Below are 23,072 nucleotides of genomic sequence, written 5' to 3' on the forward strand. Positions count from 1 at the left end.
TCTACTCCTACTCGAGTAATACTATACTCATGAAAGAGACGTCTACAACATTGTTCCACTACATTTCCCATGGATTCAGCAACCTCAGCACCAAAAAAAAATTCAAACAAAAAAATACAAATCTTAATTTCTTTCAAGGATCCAACACAATAGCAACATACAACAACAAATTATTCTTTTCATTGTTCCCCCAATATTTCTCAAATTTTGCCTTCATGTTATTAGTCATTCCAACTAACAATGCATTTGAACTACCTACATTAAAACGTATACAATTCTGAACCACTGTAATCTGATGGAAAACCAAATTCGAAGTAGTGTACAAAGAGCCCGAAATCTTCTATGTCACATCATAAAATACTTTTAAAAATCGTATTAACATCCTAACATTTGTCCAATCTTCCTTATTTGGTGACATATCATGTCTATAAGAGGCATCTTCATCTTCTAATCTATCAAAAGCTTTTTCAAACTTAACAGCTGCTTCAATCATCATATATATGGAGTTCCATCTTGTGGGAACATCAAGACACACATGCCTCTTACAAGCTATTTTTTCGAGTTCAATGAACTTTTTAAATTTCAAAAAACGAGCAGGAGAAGACCTTATAAATTGCATTGCATATCGAATCTTATTAATACAATCATTATGTTCCTTAAAAGCATAAGTTACTATAAGATTCAATATATGGGCATAACAACGGACATGCAAAATTCCTCACCAAACAATAATCCTTTATTGAATCTCTTTAAAAGATAAGCAATAGCAGTGTCATTCGAACTTGCATTATCAACCGTCAAAGTCATTATCCTCTCAATGCCCCAATCCTTCAAATTCTTTTCAATGATTTTAGCTATAGTATCACCTTTATGATTCTCAATTGGACAAACTAAGTATTATTCTCTTATGTAATTTCCAATCAGAATCAATGAAATGGGCAGTTAGGACCATCTAATTTATATTTTGTCCAAATGTCCAACAATCAATGCAGAGAGAAACTCTATACTTATTTTTTACAAACACGTCTCTCAAACGATTCTTCTTATTAACATACAACTTAAGCACATCTCTAGCGAAAGTAAATCGAGATGGAATAACAAATCTAGTATGATTTCCACATATTAATTTATCCACAAATTTCTTAAACCCCTTACCGTCCATAAACTTAAAAGATAATTCATCTACTATTATCATTTCAATCAAAGCTTCCCGATAACCCTCTAAACTAAATGACTCACATACAAGTTGTTGTGAAGAATTATCCCCAACTTTGTCTTTAGGTTTAAAAGCTAATGTCATTTGGGTTTGGTCTCTCTTTCTTTGTTAAGGGTACTTTTTGCAATTTTCTAAATGATGATTCATAGTTCCAGTACCAGTATGTTTAGAATGATATGCATAAACAACTCCACAATATTTACATTTAGCACGAGGATCATTCGGATTACCTTTAAGCCTCTTAAAGTGGTCTCAAACCATTGATTGTTTGACATTCTTCCTTATTTTTGGGGGATTTGGAACATCTTCTCTCCCATTTGAGTCAACATCAATGGTTTTGCGCTTGGTATCCGTATCTTCGTCCCTTACGATTTTTAAAGTTTCACAGCTGTAATCAAACTCTAACTCCATATCCGTGGAATCCATTTGATTTAACTATAATGAGAGTAAAAAAAATATATTCGATTTTAGTGTGTGGGGAGAATAAAAGAAATCCAAAGGAAAGTTTCCATTAAAAAAAGAATAAAATCTATAAAAACTAAATGATGAGAAATACTGACACATATATTTTACTTTGGATTCACTTTTGTTTTAAATACACATATATTTTACAAATCAACACACAAGAAAGCAAAGAGATGTAATAAAAACCAAAAACAGAAAAGCTATTAAGTGGTCAAGAGAAGGCCTTCTCCCTTTTTTCTACTTTTGACCAATTTGAATAGTATGTGTTTGTTTTCTCTTAACACTCTTTTCAACCTTTTTTGAACCAAAAGAAAAACATCCTAAAACAGTGACAAAGGAAATTTGAAAGAAAATCACTAATGCCCAATTCAAGGGACAAAGGAAATAACAAATTGGCATAAATTATATTCGTAACTCAATTCAAGAAGTCATATACTTGACTTTTGTCCACCAAAATTTGAAAGAATAAAAAAGCCAACACACAATTAACAAAACCAACAGCAATGTTCCAATACTTTTCTTTTACACACATAATAATTAAAAAAAAAAAAAAAAAAAGAGAACTGACCGAGATCTGTGACTTGTGAGTGTGAGTCACTGGCGAACAAGCAAACTTGCGACGATCGATGAACGAACGGATTGAGCTCGATGAATGGAGTGCGATGGCCGAGTTTATGGATCTGTGAGTGTGACTTGTGAGTGCAACAAAGTCACCAGCGAACAACATCATCGGCGAATGGAGTGCGATGGTCAAGTGAGGGAAAACAAGATGAGATCTGTGCGAACTTGGGTTAGCCAACGAAGTGTGAGATCTATGAGGGAGAGAAAAAAAAACCTAAACTTATAAATATTATATATATATATATATATATATATATATATATATATATATATATATATATATATATATATATATTATTTTTAAAAAAATGGTTGGTTCGACCAGTTTACAAGATCGACCGACCATGTAAACCAAATCGACCGTCTTTAACTCGGTTTTTGAATTCTAAAACCAAAACCCGACTAGCCATATTACTTTTTTGACCGTCCAACCTCAGTTCGTTTGGTTTTAGTCGTTCATTTCGAATCGAGGTTGAACGTATACTAAGGGCAGAAGATTTCAACAAATGTATTTCATGTTCAAAGTTTACAATATTAAAAGCCTTCCCATATGCATGAAATATGGTATCGACTATTCTCTTATACTTCAACTTCAGGTTCCTAAGTAAATGAACAAGGCACATGCAATGTAGAACGTTAGAAAATACTACCTCTATGGCTTTACATATACTTTTATACATATCAGATACTATGACAACCTCATTCTAGGACACCTATAACTCTCTTTAATTGGTTGCAAAACCAAGTCCATGAGGAATCATTCTCAGAATCCACAACATAAAAGGCTAGTGAAAATATCTGATCATTGGCATCAGGTGTTGAAGTAGATAAAAGAGTACCACCATACTTATTCTTCAGACTTGTTCCATCAATAGAAATGACTGAACGACAATATTGCCAACTAGAACTGGAAGCAGATAATGCTATAAAGAAGTAAAGAAATCTACCATTGGCATCAACTTTGTATTCAACAACATAACCTATAAACATAAAAAATATGTAAATATATGACGAAAAAATGGTAAGAAAATAATAACGAAAATATAATTAAATATATGAATATGTATATTGCCAATATATCTGGGTTGTTAAGTTTCAGTATGTAAGCAAATTTAGGTATCACCTTGTAGGAGTCCTTCGGAGATCCTCGAATCTCATCCAACGTAGCCTTACGTGCACGCCATGCTTTTTGGTAAGATATACTTAAACCATGTTCAACACGAATGTAATGAACTATATCTTTGGGAGTTGACAATTCAAAACCAACTAAAGATATTTTATTCTTAATTAGGTCTTTTTGTAAAGGTGGCTTGTCTATGATCTGTTAATGGAACATCTACTGAACATCTATGTTCAGAATCAAACCTAGTAAGAACCCATAATGTCCTATCCCCATGAATACAATAAGAAGCACGCATGGACCATTTGCAATCTTCAATTACGCATTGCAAAATCATAAGTTCCTTGTTTGATTTCACAGTAACGTATTGAAAATTGTCTCTAAGAGCAATGGTTTTGTACGTATTGTTTGAACAAAAATTTGGTTGAAAACATGTCGTGAATTTTCAGTGCAAAGTTGGAATCTACCTTAGACATATCTATGTTGTCAAAAAAACGACCCCATCATCATGGATTTAAGTTTGAAAAGAACTCGACAACGATGAACCCAAACAAATAGATAAAAGGCCAACATAATGAATAATAAGAGCAATATGTCGCTCAACATTTGATGCTATTATATGGTAAACTCATTTAATATCGTTATCATTCGTTATAGCCAAATCCTTCTTAACACATTATATAGGACCTAGGCAAATTGTCTCTAAGAGCAATGGTTTTGTACGTACTGTTTGAACAAAGATTTGGTTGAAAACATGTCGTGGATTTTCAGTGCAAAGTTGGAATCTCCTTAGACATATCTATGTTGTCAAAAAAACGACCCTCATCATCATGGATTTGAGTTTGAAAAGAACTCGACAACGATGAACCCAAACAAATAGATAAAGGGCCAACAAAATGAATAATAAGAGCAATATGTCGCTCAACATTTGATGCTATTATATGGTAAACCCATTTAATATCGTTATCATTCGTTATAGCCAAATCTTTCTTAACACATTATATAGGACCTAGGCAAAGGTATATGTCAATATTGTTCGCATCACTACCTAACTTGGATCTAAGGCTAGTGTACAATTCTTTATAGCACATATGTTCATTAACTGTAATTTCAGACACATTAAAACTAATGTAATTGTTCGATTCGTGAAAAATCATCGAATTATACTGCACTTTTGGCCATCCTACCAAAACATATTAAAAATATATGTCACTACAATTTTATGTTGTAATTAAGTAGGGTACGTATATACTATATCACAGAAAAAAACATATGATCTGTTACGGCTACTAGATGTCCAAATATAAGTATTATGGTAAATAAGAAGGGGTATATATCTAAAAAAAACATAACACACTGATAATATTCGTCAATAAATGTATGTCAATTTATGTATATTTTATAAATATAAAGGGGTATATATTTACAAAATCACATAACGCAAATAACTATGTATCTCAATTTATATGCTTTACTGTGTATATGAAGGAATATATATAAACTAAATCACATAATAGACAATTGATATTTCTTGGGGACTGTACGTAAAAATATATGCATTGTTATATATATGAAGTGGTATATGTCTAAAACAAAACTTTGAAAATATAACGTTAAACGTTCTAGGAATACTATGATTTAATGGAGTACAAAAAAAATATAACAAATTGAGGAAGACAACTAACAAGATGTATGAGGTGAACGAAAGGACGAAAAAAATTGAGATAATGTGCATGCGGATGCAATTGGTGAAACAATTGAGATAATGTGCAAGCGAACGAACGAAAGAACGAAACTGGATGGAATTGGTGAAGAAATTCAATTGACTTTCGGCGAAGGATGTAACGAAATTGGTGGAGAAATTAGATAATGTGCAGGCGGCGATGTAACGGAGAAGATAGAATGTTGAAATGGCAAGCAGCGGACGACAAAGATGAGGAATTAAGCGTACGATGAATATTTAAGAAATAGAATTTTGAGAAATATTTCCATATTCAAAGATATATTATTTGATTATAATTTAAAATCAATTATATAAGGTAACTTTTTTTTATTAATAATAAAGATTTCACATTAATTAAAATCATTAAGAAAGTTATGCTTTAGACAATAATGATGAATATAATGTAAATAAGGCAAAAAAATACTTCTTAATTTTGAATTACTTGTATACTTAATGTTGATTATAAAGATAAAATTGTCTTAAAAATATGTGAATTCCTAATTAAGTAAAGAAAATCTCATTTTAGGATATTTGTGAAATTTTATAGTCAAATTAGGTCTTTTGTCTAAATCTTTCAATATAATATAAAAAAGACTGTACATATGCACAATAATGACGATTTGATCCAAGTAGTGCCGATACGAATTGGACCAAGAGCTAGCCAGATTACCAAAATAGTGATCCATATCCCATCTAAAATAAAGAGAAAACCATTAAAATAGCAAAATCTTGGATAGAAAAAAGAAAAATAGCAAATCCCAAAATTATTTTGATTTATGGCAAATTCACGTGCCATATTATTTTTTCCAATTTTTTTGACTCGAGTATACCTCTCTACAAATGACAAATGCTCACATACAAATACAGTATGTATGTTGAGGTCAAAAAATCAAACAAAATATAACGGAGCACTAATACAGTGTATTTGTAAACACAATCACTTTTGTAAATCTTAACTAAATCAAAAAATATTCTATTGTTGCAGACATTCTCTAATTATTAGGATTTAAACCAAGTAATTCACGATCTTTTATATTTCATATTATTTATAAAAAATTATATTGAATAATACATATTATAAATTTTTAATAACAATTTCAATCTACATCTTATTTCATCCTCTAAAATCGTCCATTTGAATTCAAATTTTACCTCATATCCCTAAAATAACTCCAAAGACAAATTCAACGATTTTACATTTTTATTCTTCAAATTATTTATCAAAAAATAGACATATTTGATATTTTGACATTATTTCTAACATTATTTCTCACCCCTAAACTGTTAGTTTTAATTCAAATTTCTAACATTATTTTTTAATCCAAAATTTACACGTTAATTTTAGATTGTTAGTTTGAATCCCTAAAATTGTGCCAAAAATATGATTTGATATATCCTGCCCTAATTTTACATGTTGATTTTAATTCAAATTTCTAACATTATTTTTAAATCCAAATTTTACATACAATAGGGATGATTCAAATTGATTATGGAATTGTTCTACAATTGTGCTGAAAATTGAATCTTTCCAATTTAGTAACATTTTAGCACAATATGTTTCAGTTAATTATTTTCACTCACTGAAGATTTGAAGGTACGAGACAAAAGGAACTCACTGTATTTTCTTTGAAGGAAATTTGAAGAACTCACAAAAATTTGAGGAGTTTACATCCCATTTGAAGGAAATGGTGAACGGCAGAAAACATTGAAAATACGATTGTCGTGGTCTGTATACGAACAGCAGAAAACGTTGAATCCCCTTTGAACAAACAACAAAAACTCCCATTGAAGATGTTTTGAATGGAAGCAAACACAGAATACGAAAGGAAGTGAACGGATGAACGTTGATTCTTCAAACTCTAAGGAGGGAAGCGAAAGAAAACAAAGTGAAGTGACGAAGGCGAACAAACGAAGATTTGAATTTCAAATGAATGAAGTGACGAAGGCTCGAACGGACGAACGGAGAAGTGAAGAACGGACAAAGATTTGATGATTTTTTTTTTTTTTTTTTGTTTTGGAAGAAAGTAGAATATTCTATTGTGATTACAAAATAATATTTAATTATAGAGTATTTGGGGATTAATAAACATACGTATTTAAAAATCACATTTGTTAATTAGGCAGAGACATTTAAGACATTGTTCCCCCAATTCTTATTTAAAAGCTTTTTATTTTACTATTTTATCAATTTAAAAATAAATTTATCATTTATTCAAAATAAACCTCTAATTTTGTCATTCTTCTTATCAGCCCTTCAATAAATAAATGGATTGGATTGAACTATTCAATCATGGGTCGATTCCAGACTAGACTTCAACCAACTTTGAGCTTAGGACCGTTGATGAGGCTGAGGGAGAACCAGAAGCAAAAGCAAACTCAAATCTTGAAAGACTATACATACACAAACATTCATCATAACTACCAAGTAAAGTAACATGGTTATATAAGATGTAATTAACCCATGATACACTCAAGAGACTACCACTGACTCTTGCCACTTCTATATAAGGAGATAGACAATGCTTTTGCACAATGAGATTCTGATCTTTGTGTTTTTTTTTTAAGATTTCTCACCTTAGCAAGGAGGGGATGATGATGCGGTTTATTTTTTTACAGTCTCCATTCAAGGCTATTAACAACCATGGTGGCATCTGATTTAACAGATTCCAAGCTTAGAGAAGCTGCCAATCCAGTTCCGAGACGTCTTCTGCTGTTAATTTCTGTTTATCTTGGTGGTTTGGGATTCTACCAAAGCCATAACCATGTTTCATTGCAAGCTCTTTGTATTCTTGCTTCCTCTTTGACTTCTTTGTGAAAGAAAATGCTCCTGCTATCTTCTTCTAGGGGAAAAGAAGTTGATTAAGTGAATGATGTATTAAACTGAACTGAAACAAACTTGCAACTCGGAGTTGGATTATGTTATGGGGACAATGATTAGAGTTACCTTGTAATGTCTTTGTTTAACTTCTTCATTGAAATCAAAATGTAAGTCGTCTCGGTTAACTAAGACACATGCTTCTTCATCCAGTTTTGTTTCATCTGCTTGTTGAATGTTGCCTGTTCCATGTTCAAGCTCAATATCATCAGGACTCCAAGAATCTGATCTTCCTGTTTAAATTACAATTCATATGAGTTGATCATCAGATCACTTAAATAAAATAAAATCAAAATCATATTCGCAGAATGATGGTAGCAAGATGAATAATATTATTTTCAATTTTTAATGAAAGATGATCAGTCTTTCATGGTTTTACTGTAACTGGCTATAGGTTGTTTTATTTTATTTTGTTTGTTTTATTTTTTATCTAAAAAAACATATCTGACCCTGCAACATTTGAATGTTAAGGAAACTCGTAGAATATTAAATCCAAGATAAGTAACCACAGTCACTACTAGGATTGTTGAAACTACTCAAGTAACATGCTGAGTTGAATGCCTTTTGTTTTGAGAGACAAAAGTGCATCAGCAAGCCAAACCATTAGTCTTGTAATAGCTAACAAGGGAGGTAAGAAATGTGAAAAAGGAAGAAGGCAGAAGAAAGAAGAAAAAGTAGTTCCTAACCAATAAATACCTACTTTGAAACTATAAGCTAGAGTGAGTTGATCATGGAGGTGGTCTGGTTGGCCTAAGTCTATGAGTTTACCACCATCTTCCATGACCTTTTTATGCAATTTTGCTGAAAAATCATTACAATCAGCATCAAGAACTTCCCCTCATCACATGAAATATCAAAATTGGGTGGGAATAGATCAAAATGAAGCATGTCGATTTCCTCACCAGGATAGACTACTACACATCCTCATTTCAGAATGTGTTATGTCATTGTAACTGACCCACCAATGGTTTCAATTATCTCCAGCTGCCAATCAAGAGCAAGAGAAAGTATGACATGAAAAAGCAGATTAGAATATTACCATCTAACTCAGCTGATGAATCACCATAGGATAGCAGTCTTGTCTCCTCAGTGCCCACAATGGAATTTGATGAAGTGTCAGATAGTATGTTGTCAGTTCTAATTTCAGTCTCGTTAGAACTTTGCATCACTGAGTTATACCTTGTGTCTTTAACTGACATGATGGTTTCTGTATTACCTGCCAGCTCGCTTGAAGCTTCAGATTTTCTATTCAAAATTGCACAGCATGATGATGCATCATTTTCATATTTTATCTCAAGGTTTGTTGGAGAAGTCTCAGTTAGAGACTTGCATCCTCTTGTTGTAGATTCCCTACTATCAAGGTCTATCTTATGATGTATATTCTCATCATCCTTTTTTCTGGAATACCCATCAATTTGGGCTCTATTAGCAGCAGAATATGGAGAAGATACCAAGTAGAGATTATTGGCATGGTTATGTCCACGTGGCAGCTTACAGATAATATCTCTTTTGGCATCAGCAGTTTCTTTCGAGTACTCATTTGACTTTTCTTCACTAAATTTCGAACGCTCTATTTTCATTCCCATTGTTGGTTTCTTACATATAACAACATTTTCATAATTTTCAAGAGCAGAATTACAAACTGCCACCTTCTCATCACTCAATTCAGATGGGGGAAGAAAATCTTGCATGACATCAGAATAGAACCTTTTGACACTTGCCCCAACTACTTCGACCTGATTCTCAACATATTTAACAGTATCCTGAATCAAGATCAGGAGAAAAAGTAGACTTAAGTTAATGAAAGAGTGACAACTTCAAACACGAAAGAAATTGAAATGAAACATTCAGCAGAATCGAACAGTGAATTGAATGGGTAAGGGAACCAAAGGAGAAGAGGGAGGAGATGGAGTAGACAGCTGAGTCAAAATGCATACCTGACATATAATATCTTCTACCTCAAGGCACATAGTTTCAAACTTTTCATACAAACGCCCAACCCAAGCAATGCCTTTTACATCCATTTCAAAATTTGATTTAACCACTTAGAAACCGCTGACAGTTTGAGTAATACGATGATAGTAACAGCTCCCGAGCACCAAACCCAGTAATAAGATGATGTTTCCCTCTTCTGCAAGATGCATCATATAATTTAGAAAACCTCCAAAGCAAGCGGGGCCATAATACATGATCAAAAACATATTTTCTAATAGATGGTCATGCAAGTACAGAAAGATCATATCCAATCCAATATTCTGACCCAATACGTTACTAAACTAGCTAATTAAGTAGGTCCAAAAGGCCAGGATCACAAGAATAAAATCCATAGGCAATAATTATGATAATAGTACTGATATTGATAAATGATAATATATAGAAAAGAACCAAGACAAGGGAGTAAATATGAAGGTAGGAATTTTAATTTCTTAAACACACTTCAAATCAGATTAATGAAATAAGAATCAGAAACAACAAACAAAAAACGAAGTCAAAAAAACAAAGTCATTGGCTCTAAAGATTATTGCAATGCTCACACATTTGGTTATTAAGACAGAGACCAGTCAGCCATCCTAAAAGTTCATAATAAAGGCTTTAAGATAGAATACATAGACCAGATAATCTGTAAAAGGGATACCATCTAGAAAAAGTAGCAGCATGATACAGATCAAGTAGTCCACCAAAATAGATTATCTATACCCCCATCATCATACCAATTAAAAGGCAAGCCGAAGCCAGAACTTTTGTCTGTACCCAAAAACAGAAAATTGATGGGCCATCTGCAAGCTATTCTTAACACATGTTTAGGCAACTATCTTTTTCTGAGTTGTTTTGTGTTATCATTTGCTTGGCTCTCTACTTAATAGTGAAATCATTCCTTATAATATCCTGGGGTTTCGAATAGCAATTTGAAAGGCACAACAAACTCAAAAATGCCTAAAACAGCCTCTAGAAGCAATTTTGAAGACAAAAAAAGTAATAGGCAATAAGGCATAGGGACATTTTTTTCTGGTTTGTACATTCAAAATGTCTTTCCACTGTGAATGGAGATTGAACTTTTTTTCTTAGAAAAAAAAAAAAGAACTACAACTCCTGATAAACAAGGAATGTGATTGTGTGTTTTCCTTTTGAGAAGCCTTAAGATTAGGAGAAATGTTTCAAACAATGCAAGGAATGATCGCTCCATATCATACAAGAGCTATCCTCATATTGGCATAAACTATTGCCTATCGATGAAAGAAAAACCCTTTAACTCTCTTAACAAATAAACACACTATTGTTATATCCTTTCCCTAATACTCTTTTCCAAGATAGATAGTTTGAAATATCATTTCCACAATCAGTTCATAGAACAGAGTACCACGATAATTTACCTCAAACATAGCTTCAAATTCAAACCACCAAAATAAATAACTGTTTGTTAACTCTCTTAACAAACGAACAAATTATTGTCATATCCTTTCACTAATTCTCTTTTCCAATGAACTGATTGTTTGTCATAGCTGCAGTATTTGTGCAAAAAACTCACTTTGATCCTCACTAGTTAACTAATAAAAGACACAAATTTAGAAATTTCAAATTCATCAACCCCAGAAATTGCATACCCACTTAAAAGAAAAGGTACAGAAACAAAGTTCTTGGAGAGAATTTCTAGGAAACTCCAGCAGTATGTACAGTGATCATCAGCAATCATCTAAAAAACTAACAAAATTTGCGTGAAAACAACAATCATACACCAGCTAGATTAAGCAAATGAAGATGAATATGGAGAAAACACAGAAGTGGGAAACTCAATCAAAACAAAACCCAGATGATCAAAGGAGTTCATAAACAAGAGGAAAAAAAACAAACAAGGCGATGAAGAAGAACAAAGGCGAACCTGGAAACTTGAAAGCTTTGTAATTGCAGAAAAGGGTCAATTGGAAATACCCAGAAGGCTAAAACTTGAGAAAAAGGGGATTACAATTTTTGAGGATGATCAGAATTTGGATTTGAAAGGCCCAATATAAGAATACCCGGATGGAAAAGCAAGTGGAAAGCGTAGATGGAGGAAATTCCTATACCCTTAATATTTGCCACGTGTCAATATATGACAAAATCAATTTAATCTTATTATCCTCTTCAAACTTTCTTTACTTACCTACTTAATTAAATCCCATTTCTACCTCGCTTCTTTTTTTTTTTTTTCTCCGCATAGTTTAATTAATTGTTAAGTTTTGTCAAAATAATGATAATAATAATGGTAAATAACTCAAGCCTCAAGGATGTAGATTCCAACCTAGTTTCCTCCAACTTGTAAAAGATAAGGATAGTCTCCCCTCGTTCCTAATCTTGAATTTCACGAAGAATTATTCCTTGTTTAATCTCTTGAGAAAAATTTTTCTAAAATCAATTTTCTTTCTTTCTTTTTTCCACTCTTTCATTCTTCATTTAAATGGAGATTAGGCGAAAAATAGACATCTTTATCTAAAATTTCCAACTCACATATAGTTAAACTAAAAAAAACATTCATTTTGTATAAAACCAAATAGAATCTCATTGTAGATTTAGATTATTATCAAAGAAAACTACTTTCTTATTACTTGGAATTACAATTTCCTAAATAGAGATTTATCAAGATTCATAAATACTATTTTTATTTAATTTATTACAAACTTTGTTACGAAAAAAAACTATCCCTTGTACTGTTGTATACAACTCTTGATAATCATTGGAAATAGCAACCTATCATATTTTACTAGTTGATTATTTATCTAAAAAATAGTTAAAACTTTATAATTTCAAAACCAAAAGATGAAAGGTTTAAATTGTTACTCCAATATATAGCTTAGCTTAGCAAAAATAAAAGAACTAAATATCAATTTATAACTTTCACTCCGAGAAATAAACAAATCAAATGGATAATAGTTATGATGTTGTTTATGACCGACCATCTTAGTTTATTTGTCGTTTTGGGTTGTTATGTTAATTGGTTTGTTTAACGTTGTTCTGTTTTTGTGTTTTTGTTTTGTTTTGGTTTTTTTTTTTTTTTTTTTTTGTGTGAATTTGTTGTTAGTTTGTTAAATGCTTTAGTTTTGTTTTAAGTAGCTAAGTTTCGATAGGGTAACTCCTTTTTTCGTTGTAGATTGTTCCTCAAAAGCCCAATATTTAAACAGTACTCCTTTATTCATTTACAATCTTTTTTATTTTTTATTTTAAGAAAGATTCTAATTTACTAATCAATATTTCACAAATATTCTAATATTTAAGTATATTTTATAAGGAGATCTTTTATTTGCATAAATTTAAGACCATTTTAGCCTTTTGATACCCTATTTCTTATATTTAATTCTCTACTATTTTTATATTTAAAATATATAATAAAAAATCAATTTAATATAGCATTAATTTTTCATCAATACAATCAAAGATAAAATATCACAGTTGTATAATAAAATGAAATAACTCGTAAAACTCATCATTCTTTTTTAATATTTCAATCTTTTATTTCATTGTTTTTTATTGTGCAATCTTTTTTCTCTACATCGTCTTTTCTCTCTTCTTCGGTAGTTTTTTCAAATATTTTCTTTTGTCCTTCCTTTCCGTCTTTGCAATTTTTCTTTTTTTTTTCAAATTCTCATTTTGTATGCTAAATATGAAAGATTGTGAAAAAAAAAATAACAGGATATTGGATAACTAATCTGAATGATTGTGTATAACAAAAATAGCCAAATCTAAATAACGTTAGAATCTTAAAAAAAAATAGTAGATTTGGTAAAAAAAAATCGTTTAAATTTGACTACAATAAAATCTAAAAAATATAAACGACTGTAAAAAGATCGACTATCCAAATTTAAACGATCGTTTATTAAATTTATGATTAAATCTAAATTTTCGTATAAAAAATAGTTAAATCTAAACGATCGTAGAACTATTTTTCCATTTTTGAAATTATTTCATATTAAATATTTTACCGATTTGTTATATTTTTTAAAAGGATTAGATTTTATTAATACTTCAAAAACCATACTTTATATTCAAATTTTACTTGATTAAATTAGAACATTAATTACCGTGATTTGTTTTCTGGATTAGAACACTTTTTTTGGGTATCAAATATTTTTCATTTCAACTTCAATCAAATGTATATTCTTTTATTTTTCTTCTATTTGTATGGTCTTTTTCATTTTTACTTTTTCTTTTTCTTTTACTACTCCAGTTTTTTATTTGTTTGGTTACTTCAATAGTGTGTGCTCATAGTTAACATTTTGGTATTATATCTTTCATATATTTTATCATTCCAAAACAATGGAGAGTGATTTACCATATCCACAATAAATGCTTATATCCTTTTCACAACTAAGAATTCTTTTGAATTTTACGTTGTTTAGCTTCATATTAGTGCAAAAAGAAACATTAATTTTTTTTAAGTATTCTTTCTATTATCTCGTAAAGTTATTGACTTCATTTTTTTAGATTTACGTCATTTTCTTTTATATATACCTTAATTTTGTAACCATTCATAGTTATATTGTGCTATTCTTGAAAACTTTTCATAAATATAACAAATCGATAAAATATTTATGATCCGTGTAACAAAACTTGAAAAATTAGTCATTTTTAAAATATTCCAGATTTACTATTTTCTTTTATCGTCTTTTTTTCTTCTTTGTGTGGGAATTTTTTTTTCTTCCTATCCTCTTTCTTCTTTTCCTCTCATTTTTTTTAAACTGTTATTTAGTTCAAGATCGTGTATCAAATATAAAAGATGTATTTTTTTTCAAACTTTTATTTGGTTGTTAAAGATATTGTATTAAATATAAAAGACTTGAAAGATTGTGTATAAAATAGTCAAATCTAAACGATGGTGTACAAAGAATATGGGATAGCCAAATCTAAACGATTATGTAACAAAACAATCTTAAAAAAATCATTTAGTCAAATCTAAACGATCGTGTAACAAGTAATATTAAATAAATAAATGATCGTATGCCAAAAAATCTTGAAAATAAATCGTTTAGTTAAATCTAAATAATCTTATAACAAAATTAAACAATCGTGTACAAAAAAATGAAAAAATAAATTGTTTAGGGTCATTCAAATCTAAACGATCGTATACATGTTTTTAGTATTTTTCATTGTGGACCAATAGATTTTTCCATTTTCAAAATTATTCTATATAGTGTAAATATTTTGTCAATTTGTTATATTTTTTAAAACATCGCCCTATATTCTAGCCTTTGTCAATTTTATAGATAGTTAAGTTGAAGTATATATAAATTAGACGTATCACGGTTCCATTTATGATAATATATACGAATTATGTATTCATGAAAAAGTGAATTCGACGATTCAAACATTATTTGTAGAATATGTATGGCATTATTTCTATTATATATACACAATAATATTATTTCAAATATACACAAGGTTATTCCAACTGTATTTCAAATAAGAGTTGTTATATAAGATATACTCCACATTTTAATAATTTTAGTCTTATTTTAATTAATTGATATATATTCAACACATTTTATGTATATGCACGTGTATATTTACTTATTTTAAAAATATGTAGTACGTGTGATATCTCAAATACGTTTAAGAACTCCCCTTATTCTAGGTGAATCTCACAACAGTCATAAGAATAATCTCGATTAAATAAATAGTTAAACAGCTCAAAAAAGCTAAACAGACTTTGGCTCGGAAACATTAATAAAAAATCAAGAAGAAATGAGAACTTGTTTCTAACTTCAAGATTTCGAACTCTTCAAAAATCAGAGTCTAATTGATCAAACTAAATCGAAAGTCCTAAACATGCATTCTAACACAAGAATACAAATAAAAACATAAAACTTAGAAAGAGAAATTTCATTCAAATTCAAGTTGTATTCAAAATGTGGAAACTAAAACTCTATTTATACTAATTAAAAATTAAAAATATTATATGAAATGACATTAACATTTAATTTTAGGGAAACTTGTGTAAATGTAACAAAACACCAAATTATTTAAGGCTATGTAACAAAGCCCATAAAATTAGCCATTTTTTAAATATTTCAGGTTTGTCATTCCATCCTTCTTTTCTTCCACGTGATTCGTCTTCCTCCTACTGTTTCGTCTTCCTCGTCTTTTCCTGCAATTTCGTCTTTCTTTCCTTGTGATTTCGTCTTTCGTCTTTTTTTTTTTTTTTCCTGCGATTTCTTTCCATCATCTTTCTTATTTTTCAATTCTTTATTTACGTTGTGTAATCTTTCTATCGTTTTTCTTCTTTTACTCTTTTTTTCATCGTCTTTCTACTTTTTCTCTTCTTTTACGATTTCTTTCCTCGTCTTTCTTATTTTTCTTTTTTTTTACATCGTTTACATTTGGGTAACTAAATCTAAACGACTATGTAAAAAAAAATAGCAAAATCTAAAAGATCGTGTATCAAGAATCTTGAAAAAAAAATTATTTAGATTGGAGTAGCAAAATGTAAACGATCATATATAAAAGATCTTGAAAAAAAATCATTTAGATTAGAGTAGTCAAATGTAAACGATAGTGTAAAAAAGTAAACAATCATCTAAAAAATAGAAGATTGTGTATAAAGGATCTTGAAAAAAAATTATTTAGATTGGAGTAGACAAAGGTAAACAGTCGTTTAAAAAAGATAAATAATTGTAAAAAAAAATAAAAGATAGTGTATAAAAAATCTTGAAAAAAAAATCATTTGATTGGAGTAGCTAAATGTAAACGATTGTGTAAAAAAAATAAACAATCATGTAAAAAAAGTAAATGATCGTCTAAAAAATCTAAACGATGTAACAAAATTAAACAATGAAATTGAAAAGATAAATTGTATTCGTATCTAAACGGTCGCGTAGAAATTGTAGCCATATGTAAACGATTGTCCAGAAATTATAGTGATATCTAAACGATCGCATTGTAGCCATATCTAAACAATTGTGTTGTAGTCATATCTAAACGATTGCGTACAAATTGTAGTCATATCTAAACGATCGCGTATCAAATAATAACCAAATCTAAACGATTGACGCACGTTGTTGACGGAGCATTTTTTATATTTTATACGGTGGGCCTCTAGGTTTTTTCTATTTCTTTTTTTTTTTTGAATTGTTCTATAAAAGTAAATATTTTATCGCTTTTTATATTTTTGAAAAGACCCCTCAATTTTATGTCATTTCAACTGCGTTAATAAATGAAAATATATAACATTAAATAAGTACGTATTAAAGATGTGAATGAATCTAAAAATGTATTAAAGGCTAAAAAGTTAGGTTACTGTTTTAACTAAACAATACCAATTGTTTGATATATCGAGTAGTTAGGCCCATAACCTTTTATTAGAGACGTAGAAAAAACTGTAGCTAAGAAGACAACTCCATTACGTTGATCAAATGGGTGGCGAGTGAGTAACTGATAGCATTTCCGCGGACGTTGAAGCCCATCCTACAAGAAATATGGAAGAAGCCATAGATGAAGAAGAGGGAGAACGGAAGAAAAAAATTAATGGTCGTCGTAGTTGATAAGAAAGAGTAGACTTTTTTTAAATGATGAGAGAGAAAAGTGAGTCTTCCTAGTTTTTTTTTTTATATGAGTATCAATTCGTATTTTTAATAGGTCTAATTTTTGTGTAATATCTTAATCGTGAAAAAATGTCAACTTTCATTAGTGTAATTGAGTCTATTTAAATAAGCGACTAGTGTAGAAAATATTTTTTTCACAACCACTGGTGTTATGGGTGTTTGAACCACGATTCTCATGGATATTCGTATGAGTATTTGAACAATAATTCTTGTGAATATTCGTATGAGTATTTGTACCAAAAATCTTATGAATACTAGCTCGTACACAAATTAATACAAACTAGTTTGTTAAGCTATTGTTGGCCCTGTAATACAAACTGCAAGCATTAGCTTGAAGAAATTGCATCTCTCCAACCTTGTCTTCAACAAGTTATTTTTCATTTACATTTTCTCCATTTATTTAGATTTTCCATTTACCGTCTTCCTCCATTTTTCTCAATTTAGAAAGAATACATTATAATTAATATAATTGTTAAGCCACTTCAATTTTAGTGAGATTTTTAGAGAATAAATTTATGTAGATTTGAGTTTATTTTAAATGATATTAGAAGAAAATAGCTATAAAACAAATTATCTAAATTGAACAATCATCCAGGATTGAAATGAAAATAAAAGGCAGCAAAATAAAACTTGAGAGAATTTTCCACGATATTCCATCCATATTCCCTTTTGTCCCTTTTACTTGGCTTCGTCACAGCTATAATTAAACCACTGAGACCATATGGTAACATCATATAATTTTGGTATCACTCTTTATTGGAAACTCTTCAAGCTAATTTCACAACAAAGGTTTAACAACAGTACATAAGATCTCTTGTAAAAAACTAAACAATTTGTAGCGCAGAATCTACTAAAAACTGAAGATCGATTAGAGTACTCGAGAATGTACAAAGTTCCACATCACAGTCCACATCATCACCCAGCTGTCTGGAAATCTCCAAAATCGTCGTCAGGTATATCAAGTGTGCTTTGAACTTCAGCATCATTGGTGTCTTCTTTTTCAGGTACTAAATCTTTTTTCTTAGAAGGTTCTTCCAAATTGATATTTGGTGGTAGATATTTAGGAGATTTTTGGGATGCAACAGGTGAAAGTGGAGCTGGAGGAGGAGGAGGTGGTTTGATACAAAAAATTGACTCTTTTTTTGTGTTGCCTTCTTCTTCTGATGACGAAACTTTCACATGATCCAGCTCAGTAGATTTCTTGATGTTGCTAGTGCTTTTCTGTTGGTGATGATAACAAAGAAGTGTTAAGATGAGATAAATCACAATGAAGCAACCAACGACTTGAAAATGAGCTTACTTTGCTTTTTAGTTGAAGTACTATAGTCTCGCCGTCTTTCAAACTGTAATCAACCGAGGATGTATTCTGGAACTGTTGTTCCATCTCTTCTGCACTCTTCTTTTTGTTGAGATATCTTTTCTCAGAAAATGGATGTAAAAAGTGCATTAGGTTTACTAATGGTAGAACAAATCATCATTCAAAGATACAATTATAGTTCAACTTCCCAAGCAAATTCTATGTTTAGAAGATAAACTAGATGAGAATAAAATAATTGCAGAGTAGAGGGTATGTACTTCATATGATCGTGCAAAGCTGCTTGGAAGTCATAAGCCTCGGTTCTTTCTCGAAATCCTATGCCAATAAATGCATGCCGGAGGCGACCATCTGCATATACATACATATAGATCTTTCACATTTATTGATTACTTAAGTGTTAGCCGGTCGCATGTTTCACAAATAAATACCCCATTACAGCTATTTCAGCGCCATTCATGCAAGACAGATGGCATTTTATGCGAAGGAATTACTTCATTGAAACATTTTGTGGTATTACTTTATGTTATTGCTTGATTCAACGAGTGAACATCAGGTCATGTGAGACAAGGGGGAAGAATGAATTACTTAATTGACCAAAGACTAAAATTTACACATAAATGCGAACCAGCTAGTGTTCTATAATGAGATAGTTATTAGATGGAAAATGTGGGTGAGAAAGATGGTCATCTCACCAATATTCTCTTCCACGCGAAGAACAAAATATCTGCAATAGTTAAACATTGCATCAGACATCTTCAAATAAGTGTTAAAATAAGATAAAGATGCCAATAAATATATCCATCTGAACAACTGAACTTCTAACTTTTAGATGCCGACTACAACAGCAGTTAACTACTAGGACTAGCAATCTCAACAAAACTTGCAATTTAAGTATACAAGGTTAGGCCAACAAAGAATGCTATAACTAAATCGATTAGAATTCAATTCAAAATGAAATCAACCTGCTGCTATCAATTACAGGTTCAACTGGATGCTGTTCTCCATCTCTCAAGAACGCCCGAGCATATAACTCACCTATTATAAAAATAAGCAGTTAGTCTTTAGAAGCACACCAACCACACCTCATCAGCAATTACACAAGTCACCTACCATTTTAATACTACTGATACACAATACTTTTGTTGGAATAAACTAAGAGATGGTCTTACCTGTGCTCTTATCTTCAAGTCTGATAATGCATTCTTCTCCCTTACTAAGGACTTTTAGTTTTCCCTCCCAAGCCCATTTATTCACATCCCATTCATCAGCCCTTAAGATAACCAGAAGACAAGTGTAAAACAAAGCTATAAATGACGAGTATATAATGGATTTTCGTAACTAAGCCATAAATGGTGAACATATGTAGTGGATTTTTTTAGAAAGGAGCATGCCTGGTGGATTTGTAAAACATCAAACATGATATAAAGATATATTATCAAACTAAGTATCTGTTCTTCACAGCTAGGGACAAACCAATATAGATCTATATATATACTCGCGCACAAAACATGCCAAAGAAAGGAAGAAAAAAGATAACTATCGTGTTGTGATCTTCAATCAACTAATGTTACTGATGCTCTTCATGTGGTTATTCTAAATGGATCCTTGAATTTTTGGTCTTGGAATTTGAGAAAAGAAGGGGTTTTTTTCTTCAAAATCTCTCACTAGATCCCTATCATCAACGGGGAAATACTGGCTGCACAGATCTTTACCTCTCCATCTGAAAAGGTCCATATTTCAAAAAGGTGAAGTTCTTCATTTGGGAGTTGAACCATTTGTGTCTTAATAAACAAGACAAAGCTTCAAAAAGGATCTCCACGAATATCCATCTCACCAAAGTGCTGCATTCTGTATAAAAAGGATGAGGAATCCCAAAACCATTTACTTGGTGCAAACAGGCAAGAACCTTTTGGGACTTTGTTTTTGAAGTATTCGGGACTCTGGGCATCCTTAGAAGAAAGAAAAGAAGATTCCTTGGCTCAATTTAGATGTGGGTTTTCTCACATCTATCGTTGTATTGTCTCCTTAGTTGGTGTAAATTGGGCCCTCCTTTTTGTAACTAAGCAAATCTATTATCATGACCGATTGAAAAAAAAATTCATCATCCATCAGATGGAACTTTTCCCCCTTTGATAATGCCATTATGTTAATAAAATGTCTACGTTTCCTACCAAAAAAAATATTCATAATTATGTCAAATTTTGAATTGTAATGAATAGATAACTTTTTTTACATATAAAAAAAAATAGAAAAATGAGCTTCCATTGGTAAAATGAAATAAAACAATAAACAGAACTTCATTTTTATTGCCATTCTTTTTTTCTTTTGGAGGTGGAGATTATACATGTTTGAAAGGCAAGGAACATTTTAATTTCAGTCGTATCAGTTAGTCACTCAATATAACTAGAACGATCATAATCAATAATCGTAAGAGACAACAGTTCAGTGACTCTTGAATGCTAAAAGCTATTATTGTGGTGTGTAATGTGTATTGTCACTTCAGTTCTAAAGTGTGGTCCTTTGTGTTCCCATTATTCAGTGTTAGTTAGGTGCTGACAGGCCGTACCGAAGATAATAATGAACAGCTATTGAGTGGGCATATATTTTAAAGAAAAGGCCAGGAATTATGTCAATGCAATAAAAGTTATACTAGTATGAGGGTATGAAAAGCACATAAAACTCATCAAAGAACAAATTGCACGTCTTGGGAGATATTTCTAGATCAAACTATGTACTTTCAAATTCTTTTACTCATTATGTTCTCTCTAATATTAACTTAAATTAGGAATTATAAGCTAACAGCAGAGACATTATATTGGAAAACCAAGATAATAAATCACCAATTTGATATATGGGCAATATTAGTCAACAACAAGGTTTCTGTCCGACATCTAGAACATATTGCAATTTATAGTATTATTCTTCTTTTAACAAGGAACAATTAAAACCTGTAGGAAGCTGCAGTTTTTCTTGGCGGTATCTGCAGGAAATCATAAAGAATCAAATTAAGTACTAGAAAACCAGGTAATTTGATGACATAAAATAACCAACAGAACCTATTACCACCATACATACACAAAAAAGTATGTTGTATTTTTACATTATAAAGAAGTAAAACCCAGCAGATACAGTAAATTAGTTTTCTTACATTTTTCATATAAACATCATACCACCAAGAAGGCAAAATGCAGATACAGAAACGCAGCACCACAAACAAAAATTACACGCACCAACAAGATATGAAACATCTTCATAACAAAGATACGTCAATTGCAAGATTTCCAAAAGTAGGAATAGGACGTAAGCACAAGAAAGGGAAGATACCGATACGACAAATGCACCAAAAAAAAAGCCAAAACATGATATCAGCAATTCCCAAGAGTATACTATACAATCAAGTACAGTGCTAACAATGAGTTCACATTAGAGTAATCACAAAAAAAGGATACAGGAAGCTTAAGAATTCTGCATCAGAAGTAACTAAGAACCTGGATTTGTGTGAGAGGCGCAGGGCATAATTTGACTCACCAAATAGACATAACATTCCGGAACTTGAAAGAGAACAAGCTCAATTGCTTCATTGTCTTCGTGATCATCTTGGATTTCTTGATTCTTCGGCGTCTTCTGCTGTTGCTCCTCCATGGAGAAATAAGGAGATTGGAGAGATCGTGAGATCAAAATCGAGATCAGAGAAATAGGAAAGAGAAATTCGTTGAAATGAAAGATGGGTTTGAGAAAATCAAAATGAATAGAGGAATTTTGAAGTTGAATGAAAATGAGGTGAGTGATTGGATGTGGAAACAACTCGCTTTCAGTTGCCTTCTCTCCTCTCCTCTCCTCTCCTCTTTGCTTCAAAGAAGATGGAAAGATCGGCCAAACACGAAGTAACCCATGATTCTCTGCGTTCGGTACTACATGCAACCGTATACTCTAATAATATTTGACCGTTAGATTTTGGAAACCATGGTAGTCAACTTTTCATCGTCCGTTGATCATGGGCTGACATACGTATGATCAATTCACGGCCCTGATGGTGAGGAATTCTTTCTATTATTTTATTTTAGGTTAAAATACTCGACACCTCGACCAACCTCCTAGAACAACCATTTGATTTTAAAATATTTGATTATAAAAAAAAACTCGATAGAAAATTAATTTTGAGGTGGAC

The 23,072-nt window shown here is 31.1% G+C and overlaps 2 protein-coding genes across 4 annotated transcripts; both read right to left on the minus strand.

Moving 5' to 3' along the window:
• Positions 1-7,528: 7,528 nt before the first annotated feature.
• LOC103496373 (uncharacterized) lies at positions 7,529-12,083 on the minus strand. 2 transcript variants are annotated; one of them, XM_051091547.1, is made up of 5 exons: positions 11,898-12,083; positions 9,958-10,151; positions 9,060-9,783; positions 8,090-8,253; positions 7,529-7,982 (listed from the first exon to the last, which is right to left on the minus strand). In XM_051091547.1, the coding sequence occupies exons 2-5, from the start codon at positions 10,042-10,044 to the stop codon at positions 7,818-7,820; spliced, it is 1,140 nt and encodes a 379-aa protein (XP_050947504.1). In that variant the 5' UTR covers positions 10,045-10,151; positions 11,898-12,083; the 3' UTR covers positions 7,529-7,817. The 2 variants fall into 2 exon arrangements, with proteins under 2 accessions (XP_050947504.1, XP_008456432.3); XM_008458210.3 differs by having other exon boundaries at positions 7,529-7,985; positions 11,898-12,064.
• A 6,228-nt stretch (positions 12,084-18,311) lies between these two features.
• LOC103496372 (uncharacterized protein At1g03900) lies at positions 18,312-22,778 on the minus strand. Of its 2 annotated transcripts, XM_008458207.3 has the most exons (9): positions 22,433-22,535; positions 21,853-21,884; positions 20,617-21,071; positions 20,074-20,174; positions 19,867-19,939; positions 19,597-19,628; positions 19,162-19,252; positions 18,887-19,001; positions 18,312-18,807 (listed from the first exon to the last, which is right to left on the minus strand). In XM_008458207.3, exons 3-9 carry the CDS (start codon positions 20,850-20,852, stop codon positions 18,502-18,504), a joined length of 954 nt encoding a protein of 317 aa, XP_008456429.1. In that variant the 5' UTR covers positions 20,853-21,071; positions 21,853-21,884; positions 22,433-22,535; the 3' UTR covers positions 18,312-18,501. The 2 variants fall into 2 exon arrangements, with proteins under 2 accessions (XP_008456429.1, XP_008456431.1); XM_008458209.3 differs by lacking the exon at positions 20,617-21,071 and having other exon boundaries at positions 22,433-22,778.
• Positions 22,779-23,072: the final 294 nt, after the last annotated feature.

The sequence above is a fragment of the Cucumis melo genome, chromosome 11 (genome assembly GCF_025177605.1).
Source record: "Cucumis melo cultivar AY chromosome 11, USDA_Cmelo_AY_1.0, whole genome shotgun sequence".
Taxonomy (NCBI): Eukaryota; Viridiplantae; Streptophyta; class Magnoliopsida; order Cucurbitales; family Cucurbitaceae; genus Cucumis; species Cucumis melo.